Source organism: Cavia porcellus, unplaced genomic scaffold (genome assembly GCF_034190915.1).
Source record: "Cavia porcellus strain 051 isolate PalLab524CR breed Dunkin Hartley unplaced genomic scaffold, mCavPor4.1 scaffold_22, whole genome shotgun sequence".
Classification (NCBI taxonomy): Eukaryota; Metazoa; Chordata; class Mammalia; order Rodentia; family Caviidae; genus Cavia; species Cavia porcellus.
Window position 1 is genome coordinate 18,890,885 of NW_026947505.1, and position 24,625 is coordinate 18,915,509.

Below are 24,625 nucleotides of genomic sequence, written 5' to 3' on the forward strand. Positions count from 1 at the left end.
GGGGTGACTGTAGTACTTTGTCCTGTGTGGAAGTATTTCCATGTTGGTAGGCTGACGTTCCTCCGTCTCCTCTCCACTCTGCCATCGATGGTCTTGAAGGACCATTAATTTAGTTTCTGCTTATAGGAAATCAACATTCTTAGTTTCCCCATGTGAATGAAGACAAGGAGTCTTTTTTTCCTGTCCCTCACTTATGTCACTCCATGTCATGTCCACTGTGATCACAGGAGAGGATTTCATATTTTTTCTTGTTTGGCTGAATGATATACAATGCTGACTTATTTAGATCTAACTTTCTGTGAGCTAATGTAAAAACCTAGGTATTTAGAAAAACTACACTATACCTGGCACCCTGGGTCTTTGGAGAGCTTTACTTTCTTAGTGGCCTTCTTTGGAGATAACTGTGAGGCTGCAAAGGACATTTTACAGCTGAGGGCCCTGCTTCCGCCAGGTTAGTGATCGCATAGGAAGTGAGTTCTCTCGTCCTGTTACTTACCCTGCACATCCCTTCTCTGATCACTTCTAGACCGGTGTTTCATAGTACTATAAAATTTGCCTTTTTGACCCACATTATCACTCTTGGAGGCCCACTAGTGCCACTGGGTTAGACTCCATAACCATGCATTCACTGACCTCTTAGGGACTGTGGAGAAATCACAGTTCAGGGCCACATTTTGTCAAGATAGCTGCACCCTGGTGCAGGATCACACAACACATCTCTAATTTTCAAGACGTTCAGGGTTTCAGTAGAAATACTAGTTTTTGAAAACAAGGCTCTGTTAGTGCCACTATCTCCACAGCAAAAAATATTTTTTTTTTCTGTTTGGCAGGATGCTCCGTGTCCCAGCAAAGCAGCACTTCTGTGCAAAGCAGTCTAGATGGATTGCAGTGCTTATGTGTGGGGAATGTTTACCGTCTGATCGGAGCAGGGCTGTGCGTAGGCTCGGGACCTCACGCATTTCCTTCTAGCATTGGTCCTTCCTTCCCTGTTGGAAGTTAAAATCCCCTGCCCAAGAACAGAATGCGTCTTGTTTATTTGCTTTCTACAGACTTCTTTTGTTTGTTCATGTGTGTGTTCATTTTTCAATATCGGGAGTTGAATATAGAGTCTTCACACCGAGCTATATCAGCAGCCTTTATTTTATGTGAGACAGTGAATCACTAAGTAGGCCAGGGGGATTTGAACTCTGGTCTGTCTGGTCTCAGCCTCCCTGAGGGTTGGGAATTCATGCACTTCCAAAAGGAATTCAACTTTATGTGATTACCAGTTCAGCAATCATTCCTGAACAATGGCTTTGCCACCTAGACTGGGGGCTCACGGATTCTTGTCCCAGTCCATTTAGGCCAGTTTCAGCTATTTCCACCCCACATAACTGTTCACTTTCACCTTTTGGGCACTTGGTCTTCTGCTCTATTTTTCTTCACCACTTGGAATCTCTTTGTTTCCTTTTTCATCCTTGGGGAGCTCTCCCTCGGGGGGGACACAGCTGTCACTTTTGTAACATCACAGCTCTTCTTGCTATGGTGACCCCATTCTCTAGAGAAGTTGGAAGACTTAGTCAAATACAGTTGTTTAAAATCCTGGCTAAGTGTGTACTCTATGGTGCTTTCTGTGCTTCAGATCTTCCTGATCCATTTCCTTCATCCTTCACTTTGATCTGAGGCAAATCTGTGGTGACATCAAATGTAAACTACCTTAGTGAAAGCTGAGAAGAGAGACTAGGAAGGGGTCCGCCAAATGAAATACTGTTTAAGGAAATAGATTATATTTTACTATTGTGAAATCACTGTTGAGTTTAATAAGTTATGAGTAATAGTATATAGACCATAATCACAATCATGGTCCGAGCATTTCATTTCATATAGAAGTACACACAGACACACACACGTGCACCCATTCACATGCACACACACCCCAAAGTTATAAATCTCTCCTTTCAGATGAGGCAGCCACAGAAATGCTTTTAATGTGTCTCTCTGTTTTTTCCTTAATCTATTTTGCATTCTAGATTCGCCTTCAGATAAGGCTTGTCATTACAGAAATAAGTGAGAAGTCAGCTAAAATCATGAGGTGTCAGGAAAATGCTAGAAGTTATACACATAGCCATTAAATAATTTTATTTTGGGCTGAATTAAAATGCAGTTGATGTAATCAATCTTGTCTTGAGCAGTTTATCATAAAACGTTATTGTTAGGAGCAGTTTCCTTGTGTTTCTTGACTGCTGCGTACCTAACTAAAGTTTGTTCCTTAAGGAGCACAGCAAGGACACTGGTGGCCAAGGATGCAGGGAGGAAGTGAGGAGGAGGAGTCCTTGGGCTCTCCATGAACCTGCTGCAGGCATCTTTGGCAAGAGCTCATTTATGGCTGAGAAGGGATTCTTTACTGTCACTGATCTTCTATGATTCTGCAGTCATTCGCTGAATTCAACATTTCCTACTGTAATGATTTTAGGTCTTTTTTATTTCCTTGGCATTTGGTCAATTAATTGCTATTCTATGTGGTTTTATAAAATGTGGTTTGCCTTTGTCAGTTAATGATGCTGCAAATTTAGGTTCCCCCCATGAATTAACTACTAATACCTTGCCATTGGTCATTAATCCAAAGCTGGAGGATGTGTTTGCAAGCAGTTTTACTGTCATTGCCCTTCAATCTTGAGGGTAGTCTTGTCTTTGGGTGTCGCTGAATTGATAGTTTGCAGTTTTTCTTGTGGGGGTGGTGTGGTAGCCTAGGTTAACTTTGTAGGATATAGGATTGCATATCTGCCAAGGTCAACATAGGATAAATTCATAGAACTGAAGTTCCTGGGTTAAGGATCAAGTGGATTATACACTTTGGTACACAACACCAGACTGTTCTCAGGAAAAGGAAACACAGGCTGGCTGTAACTTAGAAGTGTACCCATCCTTACTTCGCCTGGGTGCAGTGGACCAAAGAAGGTGAGTTTTCCTAGTGGTTACCCCTCTTCTGTTCAATCTTGCATAGTATCAGTCCTATTGACCTTTGGAAACTGATACGGACACACCCCTCATTTTGGGGACCATTTGCTCTTTTATAAATAGTAAAGATGAGATAATTTCCATATGTTTTTTAGGAGAAATTTTAGAAGCACTTTTTAGAAAGAATAACTTTTTGCTTGAATGGCCCTTACATCAACAAAGTGTGTTTGTGTTTTATCTTGCACTAGAGTTAGGAAAGTTTGGAAGTGCAAGCTGAGGCCTGAAAAAAGACCTTCAGGAGGCAGGAAAGCCACCGTGCCACACGGAGATGCCATTTTCAGCTGCTGTCTCCACACGCTGCTGCTTTAATCTATTATTCAAATCTTATTTGCCTGCTTCTCCTTGATGTAGGGAATTGAAAAAGAAATGCAAGTTTTTAATGTTACATTCTGTAAAAAGGTGTTTGCCTTTCTCAGGAAACCTTAAATTCAATAGATTTAAAGTTGGTCATTAAGTTTTAGAGCAAAAGCTAGACAGATAATTAAAGAATACTGAATAAATGGGTTTTCATGATTGGAAACATGGTGAGAACCAGAGGTTATTTCAATTCTGTGTATATTTTCCTGTACCCATTCTTAGGAACCACAAAACCCTGACCAGCTGGAGTCTGAAATAAAAGAAAATTAAGCTCTTATTTCTCTTAAAATATTCTTCTAATCCCAGATATTTTTTCCCCACTGTATCATTTTGTTTTCCTTTTGTATTTTGTTATTGTGGTTGTCGTTTCCTAGGAAATCCTAATGGAGTTAGAATGACAGTTTTCAGAGTATCATAGTGTAAGAATTGTTGAGTTCTGGTAGTTTACATTTTAGGATTTCTTCAGGGGAAAGAGTCATTGGTGGCATCTATTTCTGACACGTACCTGAATATATTATCACTTCGCTGCTTTATTGGTTACAGAGACCAGGAGTGATGGGTATTACTGTAAGCTTATCTTCTCATTTCTAATCCTTGAAATCATTCGTTGCTTTACATTTAAAATTTCACACAAATATAGAACAAAATCCTAGCTTAACGATCCCTTAAATGTGCAGCTTAGCTTCTTATGTCATGGGATCATATGGAGAGATTTTCAAATTAATTGGCCCAACATCACTAAGAGGCCATTGGAAGTAAAGGTGGGAAGGTGAAGCCACATTATTTCTTCTGTGTTCTAGAAATGAGAAAACGAAGACCAGCAAGCCTGGGTCCTGGTGAGGTTCAATATAAGATGTGTTCACTGCTCTACCGCTGAAGTGCTTCACTAGGTTAGAATGACCGGGGATTTGCATGCATTTCCATGTCTCTGTGGGCTGCTTTTGCTGCTTGAGAAATCATTATTTTACAGAGTATCTCCACTAAATGGTACCCATATGCAATTTTCTCAGCGGGGACTGAGAAGAGAAAGTTACTGTGATTCGGGTTTCTCGTCTAAGTGGCTTGTTTTCTGTGGACAAAGTAGAAAGCTAAAGTGGGCTTTCAGGATGCAGTGTAACCCCAGGAAACGGCAGAGATGGCTCCTCTTTCCTCCGAAGAATGGATTTTAAGAACTGTAAAGAATCTAAATATTGGCCTGTATATTTTTACATTAATTCAATCTTTTTTTTTTTTTTTTGTCTTTTTCTTTTTTATTGGTACCGGGGATCGAACTCACGACTGCCTGCTTGCAAGGCAGGTGCTTATGCCACTGAGCTAAATCCCCAGCCCCACATTAATTCAATCTTAGAGAAGTTTTGATAGCAAAAGACTTTCACACTAATGAACAACAGAAAAAGATATATTTTTTATTTTAAAGAGAAAACAAAGCACAGAAAAATTAAAAAGCAGTCAAACAAACAAACCAAAAACAGCAACAAAGCCAAATGACAAACAACAGCAATAATAATACCCAAAAAGCAGTAGTGATGCAGGATTTCAAAACAAGATGATAGGATTTTAGCAATAGTTGTTTTATTAAATGTTGTTATCTTCAAAATAGTTGCTCAGGTTACCAGATACAGGCATGCAAAATTGACCAAATGATATGAATTCCCTTTGAGCAGTTTCTTTCTATTTTACTATATCTATTGTAACTTTTGGATCTTACTTGTTTTTAGTTTCTTATACTGGCCAGAAAATGTGGTGGCTACACATGTAAGTCGGATTTATTTCACTTATGAGTATGGTCTCTAGTTGTATCCGCTTATCTATAAAAACTTCGAGTTTATCCTTCTTTCTAGCTGAGTAGTACTCCACTGATTAGAAATACCAAATCTTTTTTTTTTTTTTATCCATTCCTCAGTTGATGCGTGTTTGGATTGTTACCCAGATCTGACTATCACAAATTGTGCTGCTATAAACATGGAAGCACATATATTCCTGTGTTATGATGTTTTCAACTCCTCTAGGAAAATACTCAGAAGGGGAATAGCTGGGTCAGTGTAACCACTAATCCTTGTACTTTGAGGAATCTCCATATTGATTTCTCAGGTAGTTTTACCAGTCTGTGTTCCCAGAGCAATGCAGAAGAGTTCCTTTGTCTCCACAGCCCTGCCAACATTTGTTATTCACTGATTTCTTGGTGTTAGCCATTCTTTTTGGAGTGAGATGGGATCTCAGTGTTGTTTTAATTCGCATTTTTCCAATAATCAGTGATGTCGAACATTTTTCCGTGTATTTATTTGCCATATGTATTTCTACATCTGGGAAGTCTGTACTGATTTCAGATGCCCTAGAAGTTTTTCTTTTGAAATAAATTTCCACCATTTACCCAAATTAACTGGTCACCTCATCCCTGGAAGCGTCTTACCTGAATTGTTGACTGTTTACAAATGTAGTCATGCATGTTTTTGAGTCCTTAGCCAAATGGACATCTAACACAAAACTCTACACCTGAATCTTCCCAGCAGGTCTCTGCCCCTGTGGCAGGAGCTTGGCTCCTACGTGTCTGTTTTATGGAGCTCCAGCCTTTCACTGAGCTCTCTCCATGAGTGAAAAGTGATCCATCGCTCACTGTGCTCAGGCTGAGTTAGGAGCAATGACTTAAATAAGCCAGGTTGCATCTGCAGAGGCTGAAGTGGAGCCCACCAGTAATCCCTCCAGGAGAAGCAAGACAAAGAAAGGCTTAAGTGCCAGCTTGGGTGGTTTCCAATTTTACCAAAATGTAAATATAGCTTCACTTGAGAATTTTATTTTTCACTACATTTACTCTCAATTACTTTGTTCACTGGTTCCTTCTATATTGTGTTTCTAACTCCAAGTAAAAAACATGAGATTGTACTGAAATAGAAGAATTAGAAAAAAAAATAGGAAAAGAAACTTGGATCCATGATTCCACTGATGAGCTTTGGAAAACATCTGGTTTCCTCTCCTAGAGCTTGTGTGAGGGCAGCAGCAAAAATGACAAGAAAAAAAGTGATCTTAACTTAAAAAAAATACATTTGTTTAAATGCTTTAAAAAGACAGTCTTTTTTTGGGATGTGTTTTTGAAAGAGATGAGGGGAAAAGCAGTTTGCCAAACTAGAGTGGTAAGACAGTGCTTCCTATAAAGTTTCAGCCTGTGTCACATAGTTGGAATGAAGTTATTTGCTCGTATCAGCAATCAGCAAGGCTTCTGTAACTTTATCCAGTGAAACCCCTCTCTGATTTGTGCCATTAGGGACTCCTCAGAGACTCTGACACGTGGCGTGGTTTGGAGTTTACTGCTTTGTGCCTTGTGAGGCTGCTCAGTCACCAAGAGTATGACACAGGTGGACCAGAAGTGGCCCTTCACTGGATGACACACCGAAGCTGGTGTATTGGTGGCCGCTGTGATGTATAATTCTGAAAATGTCTACTCCTGCTGTACTTTTGGGAGCTGTTTGGGTTTATGGTTCAGAGTAAAGAACTCACAGTGCCTAGGATCAGATCCTGGCTTTGATGCTTTCTTGTTCTGAGGCCATGAGCGATTTTAATTTTTTGTACTTTGAAGTACCTTTTTAAAAAATATATCCCCTTTACATTTTAATAGACCTCTTTTCATCTGTGAAATCATTTCTAAGGCTATTTGGCATGTAATTGCCCATTAGCCCCATAACGAGGTTGATAAAGTCACATACATGCCATCAGGACTGTCCACAACTCAGAGTCTTATTTTCGGGTTTTGACTTGTGCCTAACCCTGAAAATCAGGCACAGTGATTTAGATTGCTCTCCTCTCTCTTCTGTACTCACACATATTTGAGACCCAGAATTGCTGGTGTTTTTTTCTTTTAATATGTGCCTCCTTGATTTTCACTATTCCCTTTTGTTTCATTTCTAGAAAGAAACTTAACTAGTGACCCATAGAGGGAGAGACTTTGCATACATTCATGGATGTATATGTAGGGACCTTGGATAAGCTGTCTTTCTCTCTGTGGTCTTACAACTTTGAAGCCTCAGTAATTGAAGGACCTTGGAAGAGTCCCTCATTATTTCTCATTTATGCTGCTGCTACAGAAACCAGAGACCCCATTTTAAGCTTGAAATTGGAATATTTTCTACCCATAGTTTAAAAAATTCTGAAGATCACAGTAATCTAGACCAGGAGTTGGTGAACTGTGGCCAAAGGTCACCTCCAGCCTGTGCCCTGTTCTACAGTTGTATTCAAATGCAGCCATGCCTGTTGTTACATGGTTTCTGTGGCTGCTTATTGCTACAGGACAAAGGTTGTGAAGCTGTGAAATGGCCTGACCAACACCACCAAGAATGTTTGCTAACTGGCTTTGTGTAGATTACAGTTCGCCAGCTCCTGATCTAAAAGAATGTACTTCCTGTTTGAAAACATGTTATAGTAAGTATCCAGAGAAAGCTAATGTCAGTGTTACATTAGTTAATTTCTCATTGCTGGGACCATAGCTGAGAAAATCAACATAAAGAATAAAAGATTCTGGCTCATGGTTTCAGAGGTTTCAGTTCGTGGTTCAGTGGCCCATTTTGTGGCAGTGCAGAGATGCTCAACTATGGCACACTAGAAGTGGAGGGGGGACAGAGAGAGAGAGAAAGAGAAAGAGACAGACAGAGACAGAGACAGAGACAGAGAAAGAGAAAGAGAAAGAGAAAGAGAAAGAGAAAGAGAAAGAGGGAAAATCCAAAGGTGCCCGTCACCTAGATCTAGCTCTTGCTAATACCATCAAATTTTGAATGAATTCATCTGGTGATGCATTAGGAACTGTTTGGAGCCAAACAGTTTCCAAAAGCCTTACCGCGATACATGAGTCTTTTAGGGAGACATTTTTGATCCAAACCAAAGCAGGTAAAACTCTCTTTAGTCTTCCTGACGAAGAGAGATGAAAACCACCTTTCTCATTCATTTATGATTTGCCTGTGCCGAGCACTGAAGCTGTATGTTGCATACGTGGAATGAATGTGTGGAAAGTATGACATGAGGATGACAAAGGTGCATTGTGAAAGACTCCGTGAGGGTAAGGAGCCTTGCATCCATTATAACCAATCCTCACAGGACCGTACTGTGGTTGTCATTGTCTTGATTTTACTGGGGAGGACACAGAGGCTCAAAGAAACAAAGCTATGTTTGTACTTGGCCATCACCCATGCTGTGTCAGATACATTCTCCTTCAGTCAGCTAAGTGGATAATGTGTGCAAATTCCTTAATACTGCTTTATTCTTATTAATGGGGGTGCAGGAGATTTTAATATTACTTCTCTGGGAAGAAGTGTGAAATTAGACTTTTTATTCCATTCTGGATAATTCAGTCTTATTGGAGCATAGTTATTCAGTCAAAACATGTTTGCTTTGAATCATAGACAATTCGAGAATAATTTTGGGCTATATATATATATATATATAAAATCTATTATTTGCTAGAAGTGGAACTCTAGGAAAGAACAATTAGATTATTAATGAGTATATTCAAAATAATTCTTCTCTCATCATTATGAGCTATTTATATCAATCAATAAATGATGGGTCTGGATTTCCACAAGTGTATCACAAGTTCCTTTTCTTGTATGGAAAAGCTTAGCCGAAGTAACATTTTCATTTTCTAACTCATCACATGCAACATAAAGGATTTTCTTCTGGGTGTGAAATGATAATCTTTTGAAGAAGTCTTAGTGGTAAATTTTCTTTGAGTGTATCTTCTTTGCTTTTTGAACTAGAACAATATACTATGACCACTGATTCGTCCTTGAAGCTAAAATTAATACGTTTTTGTATCTGTGTGGATGATGTTCAGGTTTTAATTTCAGTACTTAAGTTGACAGAAAGTATTGCTTATCCTTAGAGTGGATATAAACTTCCTAAATACTGATCATGTATATTAGTTCATATTTTGTACTTTCAAACTTCCCAGAAATGTAGAGTTAAAACAAAAATGATGTATTACAATGTCTGAGTTTATGTCGTAGGAAATGTAACTTTTACTTAAAAGCATCAATTTCGGTTTTTTTATTCACTTAAACATTGTTCTGGGAATAGATGGTATTTACTCAGATTGTAAGTGGTACTAGATTTAAGATATTCAGTAGCAAGTTCTTGTTTTGTTCGTTTAATTTTTTTGTGTGTGAAACATAATGATATCTTTGTTATGTGTTTTGGAGATAATTTCTAGTAAATTTAACTTAGGATTTCTCATTAGTACAGTTAAAGATGATTCCAAATTTGAATGGGCAATTTTGTATGTTATGGATTAACTAAAAATTGGAGGTTAACTTGCCCATTTTATTTATTTATTTATTTATTTAGATACTGGGGATTAAACTCAAGATATCGCGTTTGCCAAGCAGGCATTTACGCCACTGACCTAAACTCCTGGCCCAACTTGCCCATTTTTAAGAGTTATCGTCAAGCAACTATGATATTGTATTTGTTGACATATTTTCTCCAAAGTCTTCTTTATGTGGTCCTAGAAATGGAACCCACTGAGCTATCTTGTGAGTTCGTTAATTTCTCTTTATTTTGGGATAGGATCTTGCCAAGTTACCCATGCCAGACATGGACTTGTAATCTCCTGCCTCAGCCTCTCACAGTGCTGGAATTACAGGGATATACAGCTATTCTCGGCTTCTTCTTAAACTTTGTATAAAGAAATGAGAAAACTTTCTATTTCCTTAGGAAATGGAACTTGTTTTCAGCAGTAAATAAGCATGAAAGATAATCCATTTCTCACTGTTACAGTAAGTCATAAAATTATGAGTGGGTAAATGCATTAGAGAGGAGAAGGCCGGAGATCCTAGGACAATATACAGAGCTCACTAAAAATACCCCCAAAAACCAAAAACCAAAAACCAAAAGACAAACAAACAGAAGATGTGTACACACTTCAAGAAAAGAAAAAACTTGTATAAAGTATTTTAACACAACATTTATTGAGACACCGTGAAATTCATACAAGTCACTGTGAGTTTCTGCATTAGAAGAGGTGCCCAGAGCAATGGCCGTGAGCTTCTAGATGTTGGTTAGTATGGTGAACGCTGCTTGGGTAACCTTGATCAGAGTGTCCAGTAGGTTTTGATTATCTCCTGGAAGGGCCTGCTGTGTAGTGAGTTTTCTGTGACATCTGACACCATTTAGAGTCTCCCGTAGATAAAAGCCTAGGGGTGTTAAATCAGGAGAATGTGCACCTTATACAAACTTTTCTGTTCCTGAAGTGTGCATACATTGCTTGGGCAGATTCTGTGTTTGAAATGGGAGTCTCATCCAAACGTGTGGACCTCTTCAGGGCCTGGATGACTTCATTTTTTTCTAGTTCAGTGTTGTTTAAATTCACCTGACTCTGGAATTTATTGACAAGTTCATTGACTTCAAAGATTTGAATTTTCATATTCTTCATTTTCTTATGTTATTATAGAAAGTTTATTTGTGTGTTTTCTCCAGAGCTACCACCTTCTGTTTGAGTATCTATTAAATATCTTTCCAAATGTTAGATATTTACACAATGCAGGTTTTGGGCCCCCGGTGACTTTTTTAGCATGCGCGGGTACTGAGTTTTCCTTGTATGGTCCTTTCACTAAGCTGCTTAGGGATGGACAGGGTTTCCAGCAAGTCTCCTTGGCCTGCTGTTTGCTGTCAGTGAACAGCTCGCAAAGGCCCTCAAGTGACTTGGCATGGGGAAGCCCATCATTGTGTGGGAGCTGCGGTCTGCGGCCTGATTGGTGGAGAGGGATTCGCAATCTGTGAACTTGTCTTAGGAATAATTGTCCTCCAGGCTCAGAAACTGTGGTGCCCATTTCTCTGACCCGATTTGCAGCTGCTCATTTGTAGTGGTCTTGCTGGTGGCCAATATAACAACTGAAAATGGAAGTTGTTTGCTCGTGCCTGTTTCCTCCCCTCTGCCTAACTGAATTCGTGCACACCAGGTTGGTTTTGCAGCCTCTGTTCTGTCGCCTGGCTTAATGAACCTTAAAACTCAGGTGAATTACAGTCTTGCCATGACATGTCCCATTTCCCTTTTAGATGTGTTCTCAAGAACACATGCATAGAGGACCCTGTATCACAAAGGATTGTGTTTAAGCTCTCTAGGAAAACATAAATGGTCCACAGGAATAGCGTGTCATCGAATTGCCTCACGATACGTTTTTACCATTTTACTTCTACTGTACATGGCAGCCTGCGGTAACATTATTTAAATGGACTTGAGTTGTCATATTCCTGATTGAAATCGTTTCATGGTTTCAAGACAGTTGAATAAATTTAAGCTCCTTTTTTTATGAAACTTAAAGCAGCTAACAACTGGTTTTGTTTCTGCCTTTCCCGCTCCTCACGTTTCTTGTTCACTGTATGGAATCACTGAGATTCTCTCGCTTGCCATGTTCATTTAGACCTGCGTGACTTCGATTTGGCCTTTCTCCTGATTCAAAACTGTCTTTTTTCTGGATTTTCTTAGTACATTCCTTTCTATCTTTTTTTGGTATGTTTTAAGTTTTGTCTTTTTGATACAAGTCTCACCATGCAGTTTAAGCTGGCCTTAAATTCTTTTTTTTAAAATTTTTTATTTTGTTTGTCTTTTTCCTTTTTATCAGTACCGGAGATCGAACTCACGACTGCCTGCTTGCAAGGCAGGCGCTTATGCTGCTGAGCTAAATCCCCAGCCCCTGCTGGCCTTAAATTCATTTTGTAGCCCAGGCTGGTCTTGAACTTGCAGTGATTTCCTTGCCTCAGCCTCCCTGAGTGCTGGGATTACAGGCATGAGCCACCAGGCTCCGCCCACATTCCTTTTTAGATTTTTGTTTTTTATTAGTACAGGTTTGCAGTCCAGAATATTTCCATCATAGCGAGCTGGCACAGGGACATAAAGCACCTCAGTGCTTCCTATGCCCCCTGTCCCTCTCTTCACCCTTCCCTGTTTCCTGGTTCTCTTCCCTTCTGCAGACAGTCTCTCTCCCCATTTCCTGTTACCAAACCTTTCATTTTGCTCTTTATTTATACTTCGGGTTTCACGTAGAAGAGGAACCGTGAGGTATTTAAGCTTGTATGTCTGATTTATTTCACTTACCCGTATGGTCTCAAGATTGACACTTCCTTAATCATCTTCATTAGGCATAATTCAGTGAAGTCTTTCAAAACCAACCCTGTGCAAGGAGCCAGTTCTTTTGAGTTCTTTGGAATTTTGATCGTATTGTTATCTCTTACAACACACTGTATCTTTCATCAGCCCAGGATTATTAACTTTTCTATTTCTTACCATCTTATCCACTTATACTGTATAAAAGTTTACTGAAACAAAAATCCATTATAAAAATACTCATAACATTCTTTTACCAATGATTTATAAATATGGTATCCATGTTGTAAATAGGTATGTGGCATCTCTTATATATTGGAATATATTATAAACTGACGTTTAAAATTCACCTTTAATAGTTTTATTTTTATCACTCAAATGAGGGAGACCACTATGATTTTTCAAGATGCTTTTGACACAGCGTTTCTGATGTGCCTCTGATGTCACCCTGATCCTATTAATTCTATACAGTTACTCTTTGTTTGTATTGTTAACCAGGATTCTGCAGTCTAAGATTAGCAGTGGGCATGAAGGACAGCAGTTTAAAGCTATTGGCGTCCGAGATGAGTCTGTGTGAGTCCACTGTGAGTTGAATTTGTATACAGAGTACACGTGCCCCAGGATAAACGGTGGCGGGAACCCCCACGGGATGTGTAGTAAGTCATGGTAGGGTTGTGACAGCAAATCGTATTTTTGAGAAAAACTTCCCTTGCTCTGCATTTCCTAGCAACATCTTTTTATTATTTTTAAATTTTAAAAAAATCATCTTTTCCTGAGCACATTTATAAAAAGAATATTTTGAGCACACTTAAAAACAATATGAAGTTTTCCAACTGCTGAAGTTTGGGTTATTTTAAAGGAACTGTGTAGTCGTAATAGGGGTTCAAGGATACATACGTTTGCTTTTGAAAAAGATTTTAGGGTCAGGTTGTCCTCCAGAAGCCTCTGATGCACTGTTTTGGTTTGATACCAGCTTCTCTGTGTCACTGGACCCAATGTGACTCTCGCACATATTCAGACTGACAAACTTTTGATGCTAAGAGTGACAGAAATAGAAAGGCCTGAAGTTTGCCACACTTTTGCTTGTTATTTCAGAGAACTCACAGAGTTTCTCCATGCGGATCCCCATGGAAACTAAACAAATAGCTACTTGAAAGGAAGACAGGTTATTGGTTTTTCTCATTAAAGCCACTGCTGGGTTTTCATTAGTTGTAATCCATTTTCTTTCAAGATCAGACAGACAGGCCAGTTCTAATTTTCATCATTTGAATAAACTAAATACTTTGGCTGAGGTGTGCCTGAACCTGTGGAATAGAAAACAAAGGTATCATTCTGTTTCTATCATATAATTACCTCTGAAAATAAAACCAGAAAGAAAAAATAGTGACTGATAGAAAAAGGAGGCAAGACGATTTCTGTTTTATAAAGCAGATTATTAAATGAAGTAGTAGGTGTGATTAGAGGCTAATTTGATTGATTCTGTGCTTAAATCATATTTGTGTGTGAAAGTAACTTCATTGGTACAAATTCTCGATGGTGAATATGATCATTATGTAAACCTGAAGTGTACCAGTGAACTTAATAAAAACATAGAGTATGGAAGAGCATATCCCAGCCTTGCACCTCTTTACACTCTGTAAAGTTCTATGATTCTTTTGTTACCCTGTGTAACCTTCCTAGGTCCTTTCATGGTAATGGTTTTGTTAAGACTTCAACATTAGTTTCATTTTTTGGGAAGCAGAATTACAAAGCTGTTTTCATTCTTCCTCTTCCTGTCTCTAATAAAATGGTAAAAACTCTTTAGATCCTGGCTGCTTTAAATATTTTTTAGGAAAGCCTCACATCTTGCATATCTTCTACTTCTTTTGTTAATAATTCAGCATCAGTGCTTCAGCCTTCCTTCTGAGGCTCAAACTGGTTTCTTATTCAAACAGAATACGCTGATATGTATTTCTTTTTATGTGAAAATTTAAACAGAATCATGAGAAACAGGAATACCATTGGCTATTAAAATTATATTTCAATACCATATCTACTGCACTAATATTTTCCCTACTCTTCAAAAATGTATCTTGATGGTAAGAATGGTTCTCTTTCTCCTTTTCAGGTGGCTGCACTTTTGAGGATGGGCCTGGGGCCTGTGATTACCACCAGGACCTCTACGATGACTTTGAGTGGGTTCATGTCAGCGCCCAAGAACCTCATTATCTGCCTCCAGAAATGCCCCAAGGTGAGAAGCGTGGCTTTCCTCAGGGTCGAGGAGGGAGCCACAGGACATGTTGCCCTTTCTGGTTTTAGAGATGATAGGATATACTAATATAGAATATAACAAATTTGTTAAAATAAGCTAATGTATTAGAGTGTTCACCCCATCTGTGGGTCTTAAAACTAGGACTCTTTGTCTCTCCCTTGATAACCTTCTAGCTTGTGTTTTTCAAGAATTCTCGTTATACTATAGTTAACTATGACTTAGCAAATTATGATTCTATATTATATATTAGTGGTTTTTTCTACTTAGTAAAAGATGATCATGATGAGCAACTCTCCCCCCATTGAAGAAATAAAATCTATTTTAGACATCCTAATTATGAGATTAGCTCACTTAATACCTACTCAATTAAATAACACATTTGGTCCAAGGACTGAGGGGAAGGACTTTTGTATCATGGTCTCTCCTTCCTCTAGTCATGCGCATGGCCATGCCTAGGAGGAAGGGCGTTCAGGAGATGAGAGTTAGCAGTGGAGCTGAGACCTGTTCATTGCTTAGTTAGAGCCTGTCCTAACCTTTGGCTTTGGAATTCATGAGTAAATATATTTTCTAATTGTTTACCACAGTTTCATTTCTATTTTCTCTTACTTGTGAAAAATAAACTAACATATCAATATATACATACCATTTTCTCTGATACTAGGTTAGTATTTGTGGTATCCTATGTATTAGTTTGGAACTAATTCTGTTTACTGCATTTAGCGATAACTGTTAAATAGTAAAAATTACAATGTAAATAGGAATTTTAAATGCAGTACTAAAAAGAACTATTTTTTGGTTTCAATGCTTAGAATAAAACTAACAAGCAAATAAATATAGAACACAATTGTGTCGTAGTAATTGTGTAGAAGACTTATGTTGTTATCAGAATGTATAATCTTATAATTGATAAGATTTTAAATATTATTTTATTAGAATGTATAATCATAATTGATGTGCTGAATTTATATTACTAATGAATTATGTTTTAAAATGTATTTTAATATTTTATGTTGAAGACATAAGATTATTGATAACTTTTCTATAAATTCAGAAAGTCTTTCCTAAACTGATCATAAATTTAAGATATGACCATTTTAGACCTAACAATTGAAATGAAAGTGTCAGTTCTTGTGATTGATTCAAAATAACTATATCAATAGCATCTTTTAAGTTGACAATTAATATGAATTCAAAAAAGAAAAACATCAATAAACAATAGCATATCACAAACACACAAAGCATTTCAAATCTAAGAGGATCATTTGCAAGTTTTGGGTTGTAAATCAATATAGTTTACATACCCTTTGGAAAGTCTTTTCTTTTTGTCAGTCTACTCTCTGATATGTAAGTGAATTAAATTTTTTTTTCTGAATTGTCATTTTCCTTGGCCCAGTAGAGAAATGGTTGTTTCTGAGGATGGGTTGCACTTTAATTTGCTTCCTGAAGAATAAATTGGCACTTGGTGCTTGAAAAGAAGCGTTTGCTTCTTATGTTTGACCCCTATGTTAATAGTAGATTCATTTCGTTTTGTGTGTTTCTTCCAAAGGTACATAACCTTATTTCCCTCGTGCATCTTAATTAAAGAAACTACTGTAATACTTTACGTGAATTTTCTTAGTGGTATATTTAGACTGAATTTTCATGTGAAATTAAGGAGATTGGGCTGTAATGCACACATTTTGACTGTTTATCATCAGGGAATAATCAGAAAGACATTGATTTATGGAAATGTTACCATTGTTAATTAGCACTGATGGTGAGTGATGAATGCCGAAGAGCTTGTGCTCTGGTGACCTTGTGGGCTCACCTTTGATGCGCAGCTTAATCGCTGTTACAGTAGAAGATGATATGCATAGAAGGTGAAAGTGTTTGAAATTCATCCACACTGTCCAATTAGTATGGCATTAAGTAATTAATCATGCAGAGGAGGGAGAAAGGTCACTGTGCTTTAGTTTTGCTGAATGTAGCTGTGTTTAGTCAGAAGCGAAGTGAAAGAGAGCACTTACGTGTATATTCCTTTTATCTTTTTTTTTACAAATGACAGTTTTCTCCACTTTCCTTATGATCTTTTAAAGTGCTGAGTGAACATTATCTGCCGATAAATTGGCAAAATGAAGTGTTTAGATTTATTGCATTAAAATTTTATGTGTAATGCTTTTTTTTTTAATAAAAAGGAAGATGTGTTTATTTTGTTTTCTTAAAGTACCAGCAAAGATGAAAGAAAAAAAGTCCTATGCTCCATAAGAAGTTAGCTGTACCCTAAGAACTTAGCTTTCTGATGCAGACTTAATGTTGGACTCTGGATGGAACTTGGACATTGTTAACTGACTTATTTCATTGATTATTTTAAGGATTGGTGATCAGAGGTGCCAAAGCAATACTGAGTGAGTAAATAGTTTAGAATAAAAGAGGAATGAAGATGTGTAGAAGCGAAGCACAAAGAATAAAACACTTTTTCTCATGAGACTATACAGTGCTACCAAAAATTGCTGAAAATGCTCTGTGGCAGTTCCTAACCCCACACACTACTGTTTTTACGTGACAGTGATGGTGGCTAAAGAGACCTGCTGTGTTTCAAAAGAATGGGTACTTCCCAATGGTACTTCCCAATTCTTCTAATGGTCAGACATGACTGTATAGCTATGTTTTCAACGCAGTCATCGATGATATGCAGTTTAAGAGCTATTGTGAGAAACTGTTGCACACTTAGTGGAAAGCTGGCACTCATGGTTCCAGGCATGGTGAGAAAGTGGATCAAGTGAAACCTCGTGTGCTACGATCAGAGTGTCAGTCTGTGCCAGCACTTTGCACAATCTAATAACCGGTGAACCCATTCGGTAGCATAAGCCCAGCTGAGCTTAGTACACGTACTCTCCAAAAGACGCAGCAGAGGGGTTTATGTCATCATTTATAATATCACAGCTGAAAACAGCCCCAATTCCTATCACTAGTGCAGTGGACAACTAACTGCAGAATTTACATAGCACAGCATCACAAAAGAGTGTCAGTGAACAGACGTTGCTCTTCTCAAGGAACTGAATGAATTTTGTAATCTCGAGGGAGTGAAACCAGACAGGAGAATACCTATGGTAGCCATTTACATAAATTCCCAAAGTAAGCAAACCTCACGGAGGCAGTAGAGGTCAGGGAGCTGTGACTTGCGGGAGAGACTGGATGTGGGAGAGCGGAGGCTTTGCCATACCGCTGATGGTCTGCATGGTGCTTTCCTAGATAGGCTTAGACCAGGAGGAAATCACTAGCGGTCAGATGCTGAACAGGGCACTTCCCTGTGCTTCCTAGACATTAATACAAAGTGACAAAAAAGCAATAGAACAGCTGCTCACAAGGTCCCTATTGGGAAGCTACAGCAATCATTGAAATGTTATAGATTAAAGTCAAAGTTACCTAACGGGAAACTTCCAGTGTTCCACACTCTTCATACTGGGTCCTCCTCCACAGCCGCATGAGGTTACGTGGTCTTGGCTATTTTTGGCCTTTCTGTGTATTCTTACCTCTGTTTAGACATTTCTCTGTCGGCCTATCCACTCATCAGACTCTCCCCATTCCTGCTAGTTCTACAGAATTTTTATCTGGTTTGGGAAGATTTTGCTAACTGGCTTAGAATTCTTTGTAGTCTTCTATGCTCCCAGCTATGCTTATTTCAATGTATTTCCATTGCTAATGTTACAATATCATTTCTATGGGTCCTTTTAATCTACCAGACTGCAGTGTTCTCCTCTGTATCTGCCATGTTTTTCCATCTTGGATTTCATAAGACAAACTTATGAAATGGAAGCCTTAAAATATTTTGTCGAGTGTTTAAATAATATTATTTTTCTCGTTAAAAAATTGAATAGAAAGTTCTGTTTCATAAGCATCATATTGAGTTCTGATTGTAATCTATTTAGAAGGCCTTTCATAATTTTAGTATTAGGCTTTTATCATTATAAATGATATCACTTCTTTATAAATGATATCACCTATTTATTTTGGATATGTGTCAGTGTTTTGATAAAAGAAAGGATTTTTAAAATTTTGTCTCTGTCTTCCTTTCTATCATTTGTCAAATTAATACCAATTTTCTACTTCTCAAAAATCTGTTATATAATCAAGTAACACAGACTCACAGTGAGTGATGCTGCATGGATCCAGATATTCTTTGATCTCAAATACTTCCGTCTTTGACCTTATTTGTCAAATACTCTTTTATGACGGTATAAAACCAATTCATTTGACCATTTTCCTGCATGTTCTGTTTTAGATCAGAGAGTAGGGTCCAGGATTGACAGCTCAATACATTTCCCTTTCATTGTAATTATAACTGCTTTTCCACTTTTTAACAAGTTTTTATAAAATGACTAATTGAATTTTAGTTTAGAGTCTCTAGAGAACTCGTTCAACAGTATTTAAAATTATGACTACATTATATTCCACCTTCAGTCTGGTACTTTATTGCTAATAATGTAAATCACTGTTCAGAGTTCCCATTTGAAAATGCACACGTTGTATATATTGTAGAATATAAAAGTCCTTGTCATTAAATTAACCTGAAGAATGAGGTGAGAAACCATTTCTCCTCTTATAAAATTTAGCGAGGCGTGATGTACTAGTGTAAGGCCCCATTACATCTCAATTCTGCCATGTGTCAAACTCCAAGCCAAACTTCAGATAGTGTGTTCTTACTTTTCTTGTGTTGAGACAAAATGCCCAGTATTCAAAGCTGAGAGAGGAAAGGTTTAGTTTTAGCTCATGGTTTGTAGGGGTTTTTAGCTCATAGTTTCCTGGCTCCAAGGCAGAGGACCATCAGAGAAAACAGTTCTTGATACCCACAAGATAACAAAAGCAGTAAGGGAGAGAAATAAGGTTCTTTTCTGTCCCTCATATTATATGCAGGCTACCTGCCCTAGGGCATTGTGACGCTTACCGTCTAAGCCAGAACTATGCCAAAAGAATCTTTGGACTGGTTTACTAATCACATACCCTTAACCCCAGCATCACACACTGTAGATTCAGCCACCTCTGAAAAACCCTATGACTGCATGGCATCTAGATGGGGGGACATCTAGCCACAAGACATTACAGGAAGCAGATGAGATTACACATAGGGCAGACAGTGGCATTAAGAAATGGACCTTCCTAGTTAATTTGTTGTTTATAAAAGTGAATATTGTTTCTTTAGATTTTAAGCATAGATTGCGTAGCCAGGTCATTACAGTAAAGGTTGCCTCCTTCAGTTATTTATTTGGTGAGATCCAATGTGCTTTTGTGTTCAGAAGGAAACGTGCAGAGGCCACATGGCTTTCTTCTAAAAGTGCAATGTGGTGCAAATTAGAAACAAACAAAAACATTGATAGCCATCATTTGAAGCATCTAACGCTTACTAGTAGTACAATTTCAGCTAAGGTTTTTACTCCACAGTACTAACCTGTTAGTTTTGTAGAAGACGTTTATTAAAATGAATGTTATGTATGTCAGGCAACATATTTGAATATATCAACGAAGAAATTTCAAGGGAGTACTTGAGGCAACCATCTCTAATCTATATGTTCTTTTTCTTTCGGGGACTCTAAGTCACTCATTAACTTAATATGTCACTTTGTCTACTATTGTCATGCTTTGTACAGAATCCTAACTATCCAAACTGTCGCATAGCTGGATTAATAGAATTATTTCATAGCACATCTGCAGAAAAATTATGACAGAGAGCAACCGAATAAAGGTGTGTACATGTGGTGCGGTGAGGAGAATTCTTAATAATATGGCTAGTTTTATCTTAGAGGATAGAGAAAATCAGGCCAAAAGCTTGGTTAATTATCTTTTTGTCATGTGATTAGCATTATCTATAAATGTATCAAAATTAATATTTGCATTTTTTTGTACTGGATATCGAACTCATGACCTCGGTAGGCAGGCGCTTGTGCCGCTGAGCTAAACCCCCAGCTGTGTATATGTGTGTTTGAAAATATTTAATATATTAAATATTTAAGTAATCAAATAATTTCTTTGAAAATGATTTATAATGTTTGTGTGTGGTTCTCCTGCGGGGTGACAGTGGGAACAGGAAGAGGAGGGGAACAGGACAGAGGAGACCAAGACCAGAGAGTGACTTGTGTCATTCAGTTCATGAACACAGATGGGAAAAGCTCAGCGTGTGGGGCCTGGAATTAGATTCTCAAGAGTCTGAAGATTCAGATTCTGAAGAGACTGAAGCGGCCCAAGATTAAATCGGAAAGCTATGCTTTGTTCAGTGGTTTTCATATTTTTAAAACTAATATAATATTTTTAGAAAAATAGTTCTTCCTAGCGGTCAAAAGTATAAAAATCATCAACATAATCAATGTCCTCAGAACCTGCTTCCTTTACAGCTCTGGTTTCTGCACGCTTAGCTTGGCTGCTCCCTCCACGTGGCTTCTGTGAAAACCACTTCGAGGTCTGAGAGTCCAGAGGACAGTTTGAAAACAGTGATTTTCCAAACTCTTTCAAATATACATCTCTGCTACTGCGCAGGGCTAGATTACTGAGTTCTGCTACTCTGGGACATGGTAGGTGATATTTCTGAGACATTAAGTCGCTTGTGTAGAGCCATCCAGGGACAGAGTTTGAGCTTAGGTCTTGCTACTCGCAAAATGATTCTTCCAGCAAAGCCCCCCCATGTTGCCATTGTAGTTGAGCTGACATATTTTCTTGGCTTTGGCATGGACATGTAATGAACAGTGTCATTTTCTTTCATTTCATCCAAGACACCATTTCTTTCTAAGCACATCTAAATGAGTGTTGCTTAGTCTTCATGGGAAGGAAGATCTAAGATCTGCTCCTCTCAGAAGAATTGCCACCATGCTTCAAGGTTTTTGCCCTGCGTGCCCCTCCTTGGGGAGAGGCTGCCCTGGCCTTTGATTTACCTGTGTGCTATTTTTAGGCAGTTGATGAACACTTGCTGTGTGTGCCTCTAAGCAGAGCCTTAGAAACACATACATTATCCCTGCTGTCTCATTAGAGTGTGCACGTTAGAAGCACAACTCATGCACTAAAGGAATCAGCTTAAGGTCTACGGTTTGAAAATAATTTTAAGGCTGTGTTTGCAGTGGGGTATTTTAGGACAAGAATTATGGGCTTATTCCAGTGTGCTGCACCAAACCATGTTATCAGGGGCCTGTTGTTTTTTTTTTCTGGAGCACAGGGAAGATCGTTTACCGCATTTGAGTTGCTTATTAAAAACAAGGAGGGCTGCAAACAGTGGAAGGGGAAGGAGTGAGAGGCTGTAATGGGCTATTTGAAGGGTGAACCACCAAACGAGAGCTGGTTTTTAATGTAAGGACTATTACCTTTATGGGCATAAATGCAGCATGGAGAATGTCTAAATTACAGGGATGAGAAGTGCATGCTGAGGCACGGTTTTTTCCCCTGATATTTCAGGTACATAATGTCTCCAAGTTGGGTATGTCCCAGTATAACCCATGGAGGAAAAACAGCTTAGTATTTAGTAGAGAAGGAGGGAGAGAGGGAGGGGGAAAGGAAGAGAGAAAGAAAGAAATATTACTGTCATTGCTCCAGACCTTCCTGCCTCCTGACTGAAGAGGAGATAAGAATACAGAATAATTTCAAAGTGCATAGGATCACCTTTAACATACAGAGTAAAATCAATACATAGTCCAAAGAAACAAAATTACTTTCTCCGGGAAGAGTGGGACTGAAAGTTAGTTATGACCTTGTACTTTTCTTCCCAGAAATAAACTTGTCTTCTGATGGCTTGGTCCTGTCTTCATTTCCAATCTTATTCTCTTTCAAACACCAGGATGCCTGGAAAATAAGGATATACAAAAACCCCCCAAAGTACTGTTATTAAGTTGGGGATTGCTTAAAACACATATGATGGTAATGATTGCACATAGTTAATTTTGAGGCAAATGTAGTTATGTTTTCACATTGGGTTTTCTTTACGTGTCCAAAATGCTTTAAAATCTCGGACTCTTCATTTTCAAATCCGGTTAAGGCTTCTCTTTCCCCCGAAAAGGAACTTAATCCCTGAGAAATAGTTTGAGGTGCATCTTTTACATGTTTAAACACATCACACAGCAACTCAGGAAGGCCTTCAATCTCATGAAAGCTGTACCTACCCACTCAGAGAGAAGTTACTGAACTGCTTTTAAAAGGTTGATGAAAATGAAAATGAACCAGGGAAGTTCCCCATGGTTCTGCTTGTGTGTGTGTGTGTGTGTGTGTGTGTGTGTGTGTGTGTTATACTCAAGGCCTTCCACATACTAGGCAGGCACCTCACCATTGAGATACCCCCCGTCCCTCAGTGGGGCCATTTAAATGGGACCATAGAGTGTCAAATTTGGCTATTGAAAAATTCTGTTTGCAACATATGGTTTTTATCTATGTTATTTCTCTCTGTCTCTGTCTCTGTCTCTGTCTCTGTCTCTGTCTCTGTCTGTCTCTCTCTCTCACACACACACACACACACACACACACACACACACACACGGAAACTTTTCAAGGTGCCTTTGAATAGATTTATCATCATGTTTGTTGGCTCAAGGTCATACCCCACACCCATCCTAGCCTGCTGGACAGCTGGGCGAAGGCAGAAGGGGGCTGTGATGATGCCTTTGCTGCGGGCTCTGTGCTCTCCCTGCCAGTGTGGAGCTGAGGCCGGTCCTTTGTCATCGCCCCTGTGTGCACAGCCAGGCAGGTGACCTAGAGAGGGTGCACAGGTGACAGGACTGCTGGAGAAGTATTTGCTGCTGATTTTGTGGGATAAATTTACTTTTAGTAGCTACTCGTATAGCCTCTGTTACGTCAATGTTTTGACAAAAAAAATGTATCCTGTTTTTCTTTTATTCTGAGAAACCAAACTAAGGCTAAGAAACCAAACTCAAAGTTTTCATCACCATCAGGAGTGAGTTATCTGTAGCGTTTGTCAGTGTAGATGAATTTCTTCCACTTTTACATCTCCTGAGCTCACCCGAGCTCCCTGGACTGCCCGGAATTGACCTTTCTTCCTCTTTCTGATGGGGCCGGGACCCTAGAAACCTGGACTTCCTCACAGACACAGTTACTGTGAGGGCTTCATAAATAGTGATTGGCTTCATGTACAGAACATAGTGTGTGTTTTTCTGGTGTTCTTTTTCTCATTTAAGTAAGGTCTTCTTAAATATAATGCTCTATAAAACACAACCAATTTGGTTGCACAATTGATTTCTCAAATTCTGTTCTGGTAAAAAGAAGACCGTTTCTTACTATCATGGTCCTGTTGTCCACAATGCCATGCTATTAAAAGTTAAAATAAAAAACCTAGAAAAAATGTATTCTTGGATTTTTGAAGGCTCAGTAAGGGCAAAATGTCGTTTACGATACTATTGAAGTTAAATGAAGAAGCGTGAAGTGATTTCTCATATATCAGTCAAAAAACAGAACATTAAAATTACGCTTACTGTTAGTCTTCCCAGCAAATGATTTAATGGCATCCAGCTCGACAGTTTGTAACATTAGGCTGTAGTGATTCTTGGTCACTTGACATTTGGTGCGCGGTATCTCCTCTGAAGCCTGGGTCATGAAGGTGGGGCGTGGAGGCCTCTGAGATCCGAAGTGCCTGATCCCTTCTTTCCACACAAGCCATGTTTGAAAGCCTCCCTGTGCAAAATCCAGGGTTGTTACCAGGACCTTCAGACCAGCATGGCAGAAACAAAGAAGCTCTTGTTGACTGTCTGCAGGGTTGCGGTTAATTTATTTTATAATAACATCATCATAGAGAAGACAAGAAATGTAGGTATAGAGCAAATGTAAGATCGGGAATAGAAAGTAGGGAAATGGAGTTTTTTCTCCATGCAAAGGGGATCAAGAGGTGGAGGGGTGGGGAGAGAAAAATTATGGAGAAAAGAATGAAGAAACTTCGTGTCCAGGTACCCCTCTGCACAAGGAGGTACGCGTTATATGTT

General features: G+C 38.6%; 1 protein-coding gene across 15 annotated transcripts in view; it reads left to right on the top strand.

Moving 5' to 3' along the window:
- Ptprk (protein tyrosine phosphatase receptor type K) overlaps positions 1-24,625 on the top strand; it is a 498,623-nt gene that overhangs the window by 102,033 nt on the left and 371,965 nt on the right. For all 15 annotated transcript variants that reach the window (XM_063232882.1, XM_023564542.2, XM_063232877.1 and 12 more), the window contains exon 2: positions 14,544-14,666. In XM_063232882.1, the coding sequence (XP_063088952.1) occupies positions 14,544-14,666 (123 nt within the window). The remainder of the gene's footprint in view (positions 1-14,543; positions 14,667-24,625) is intronic.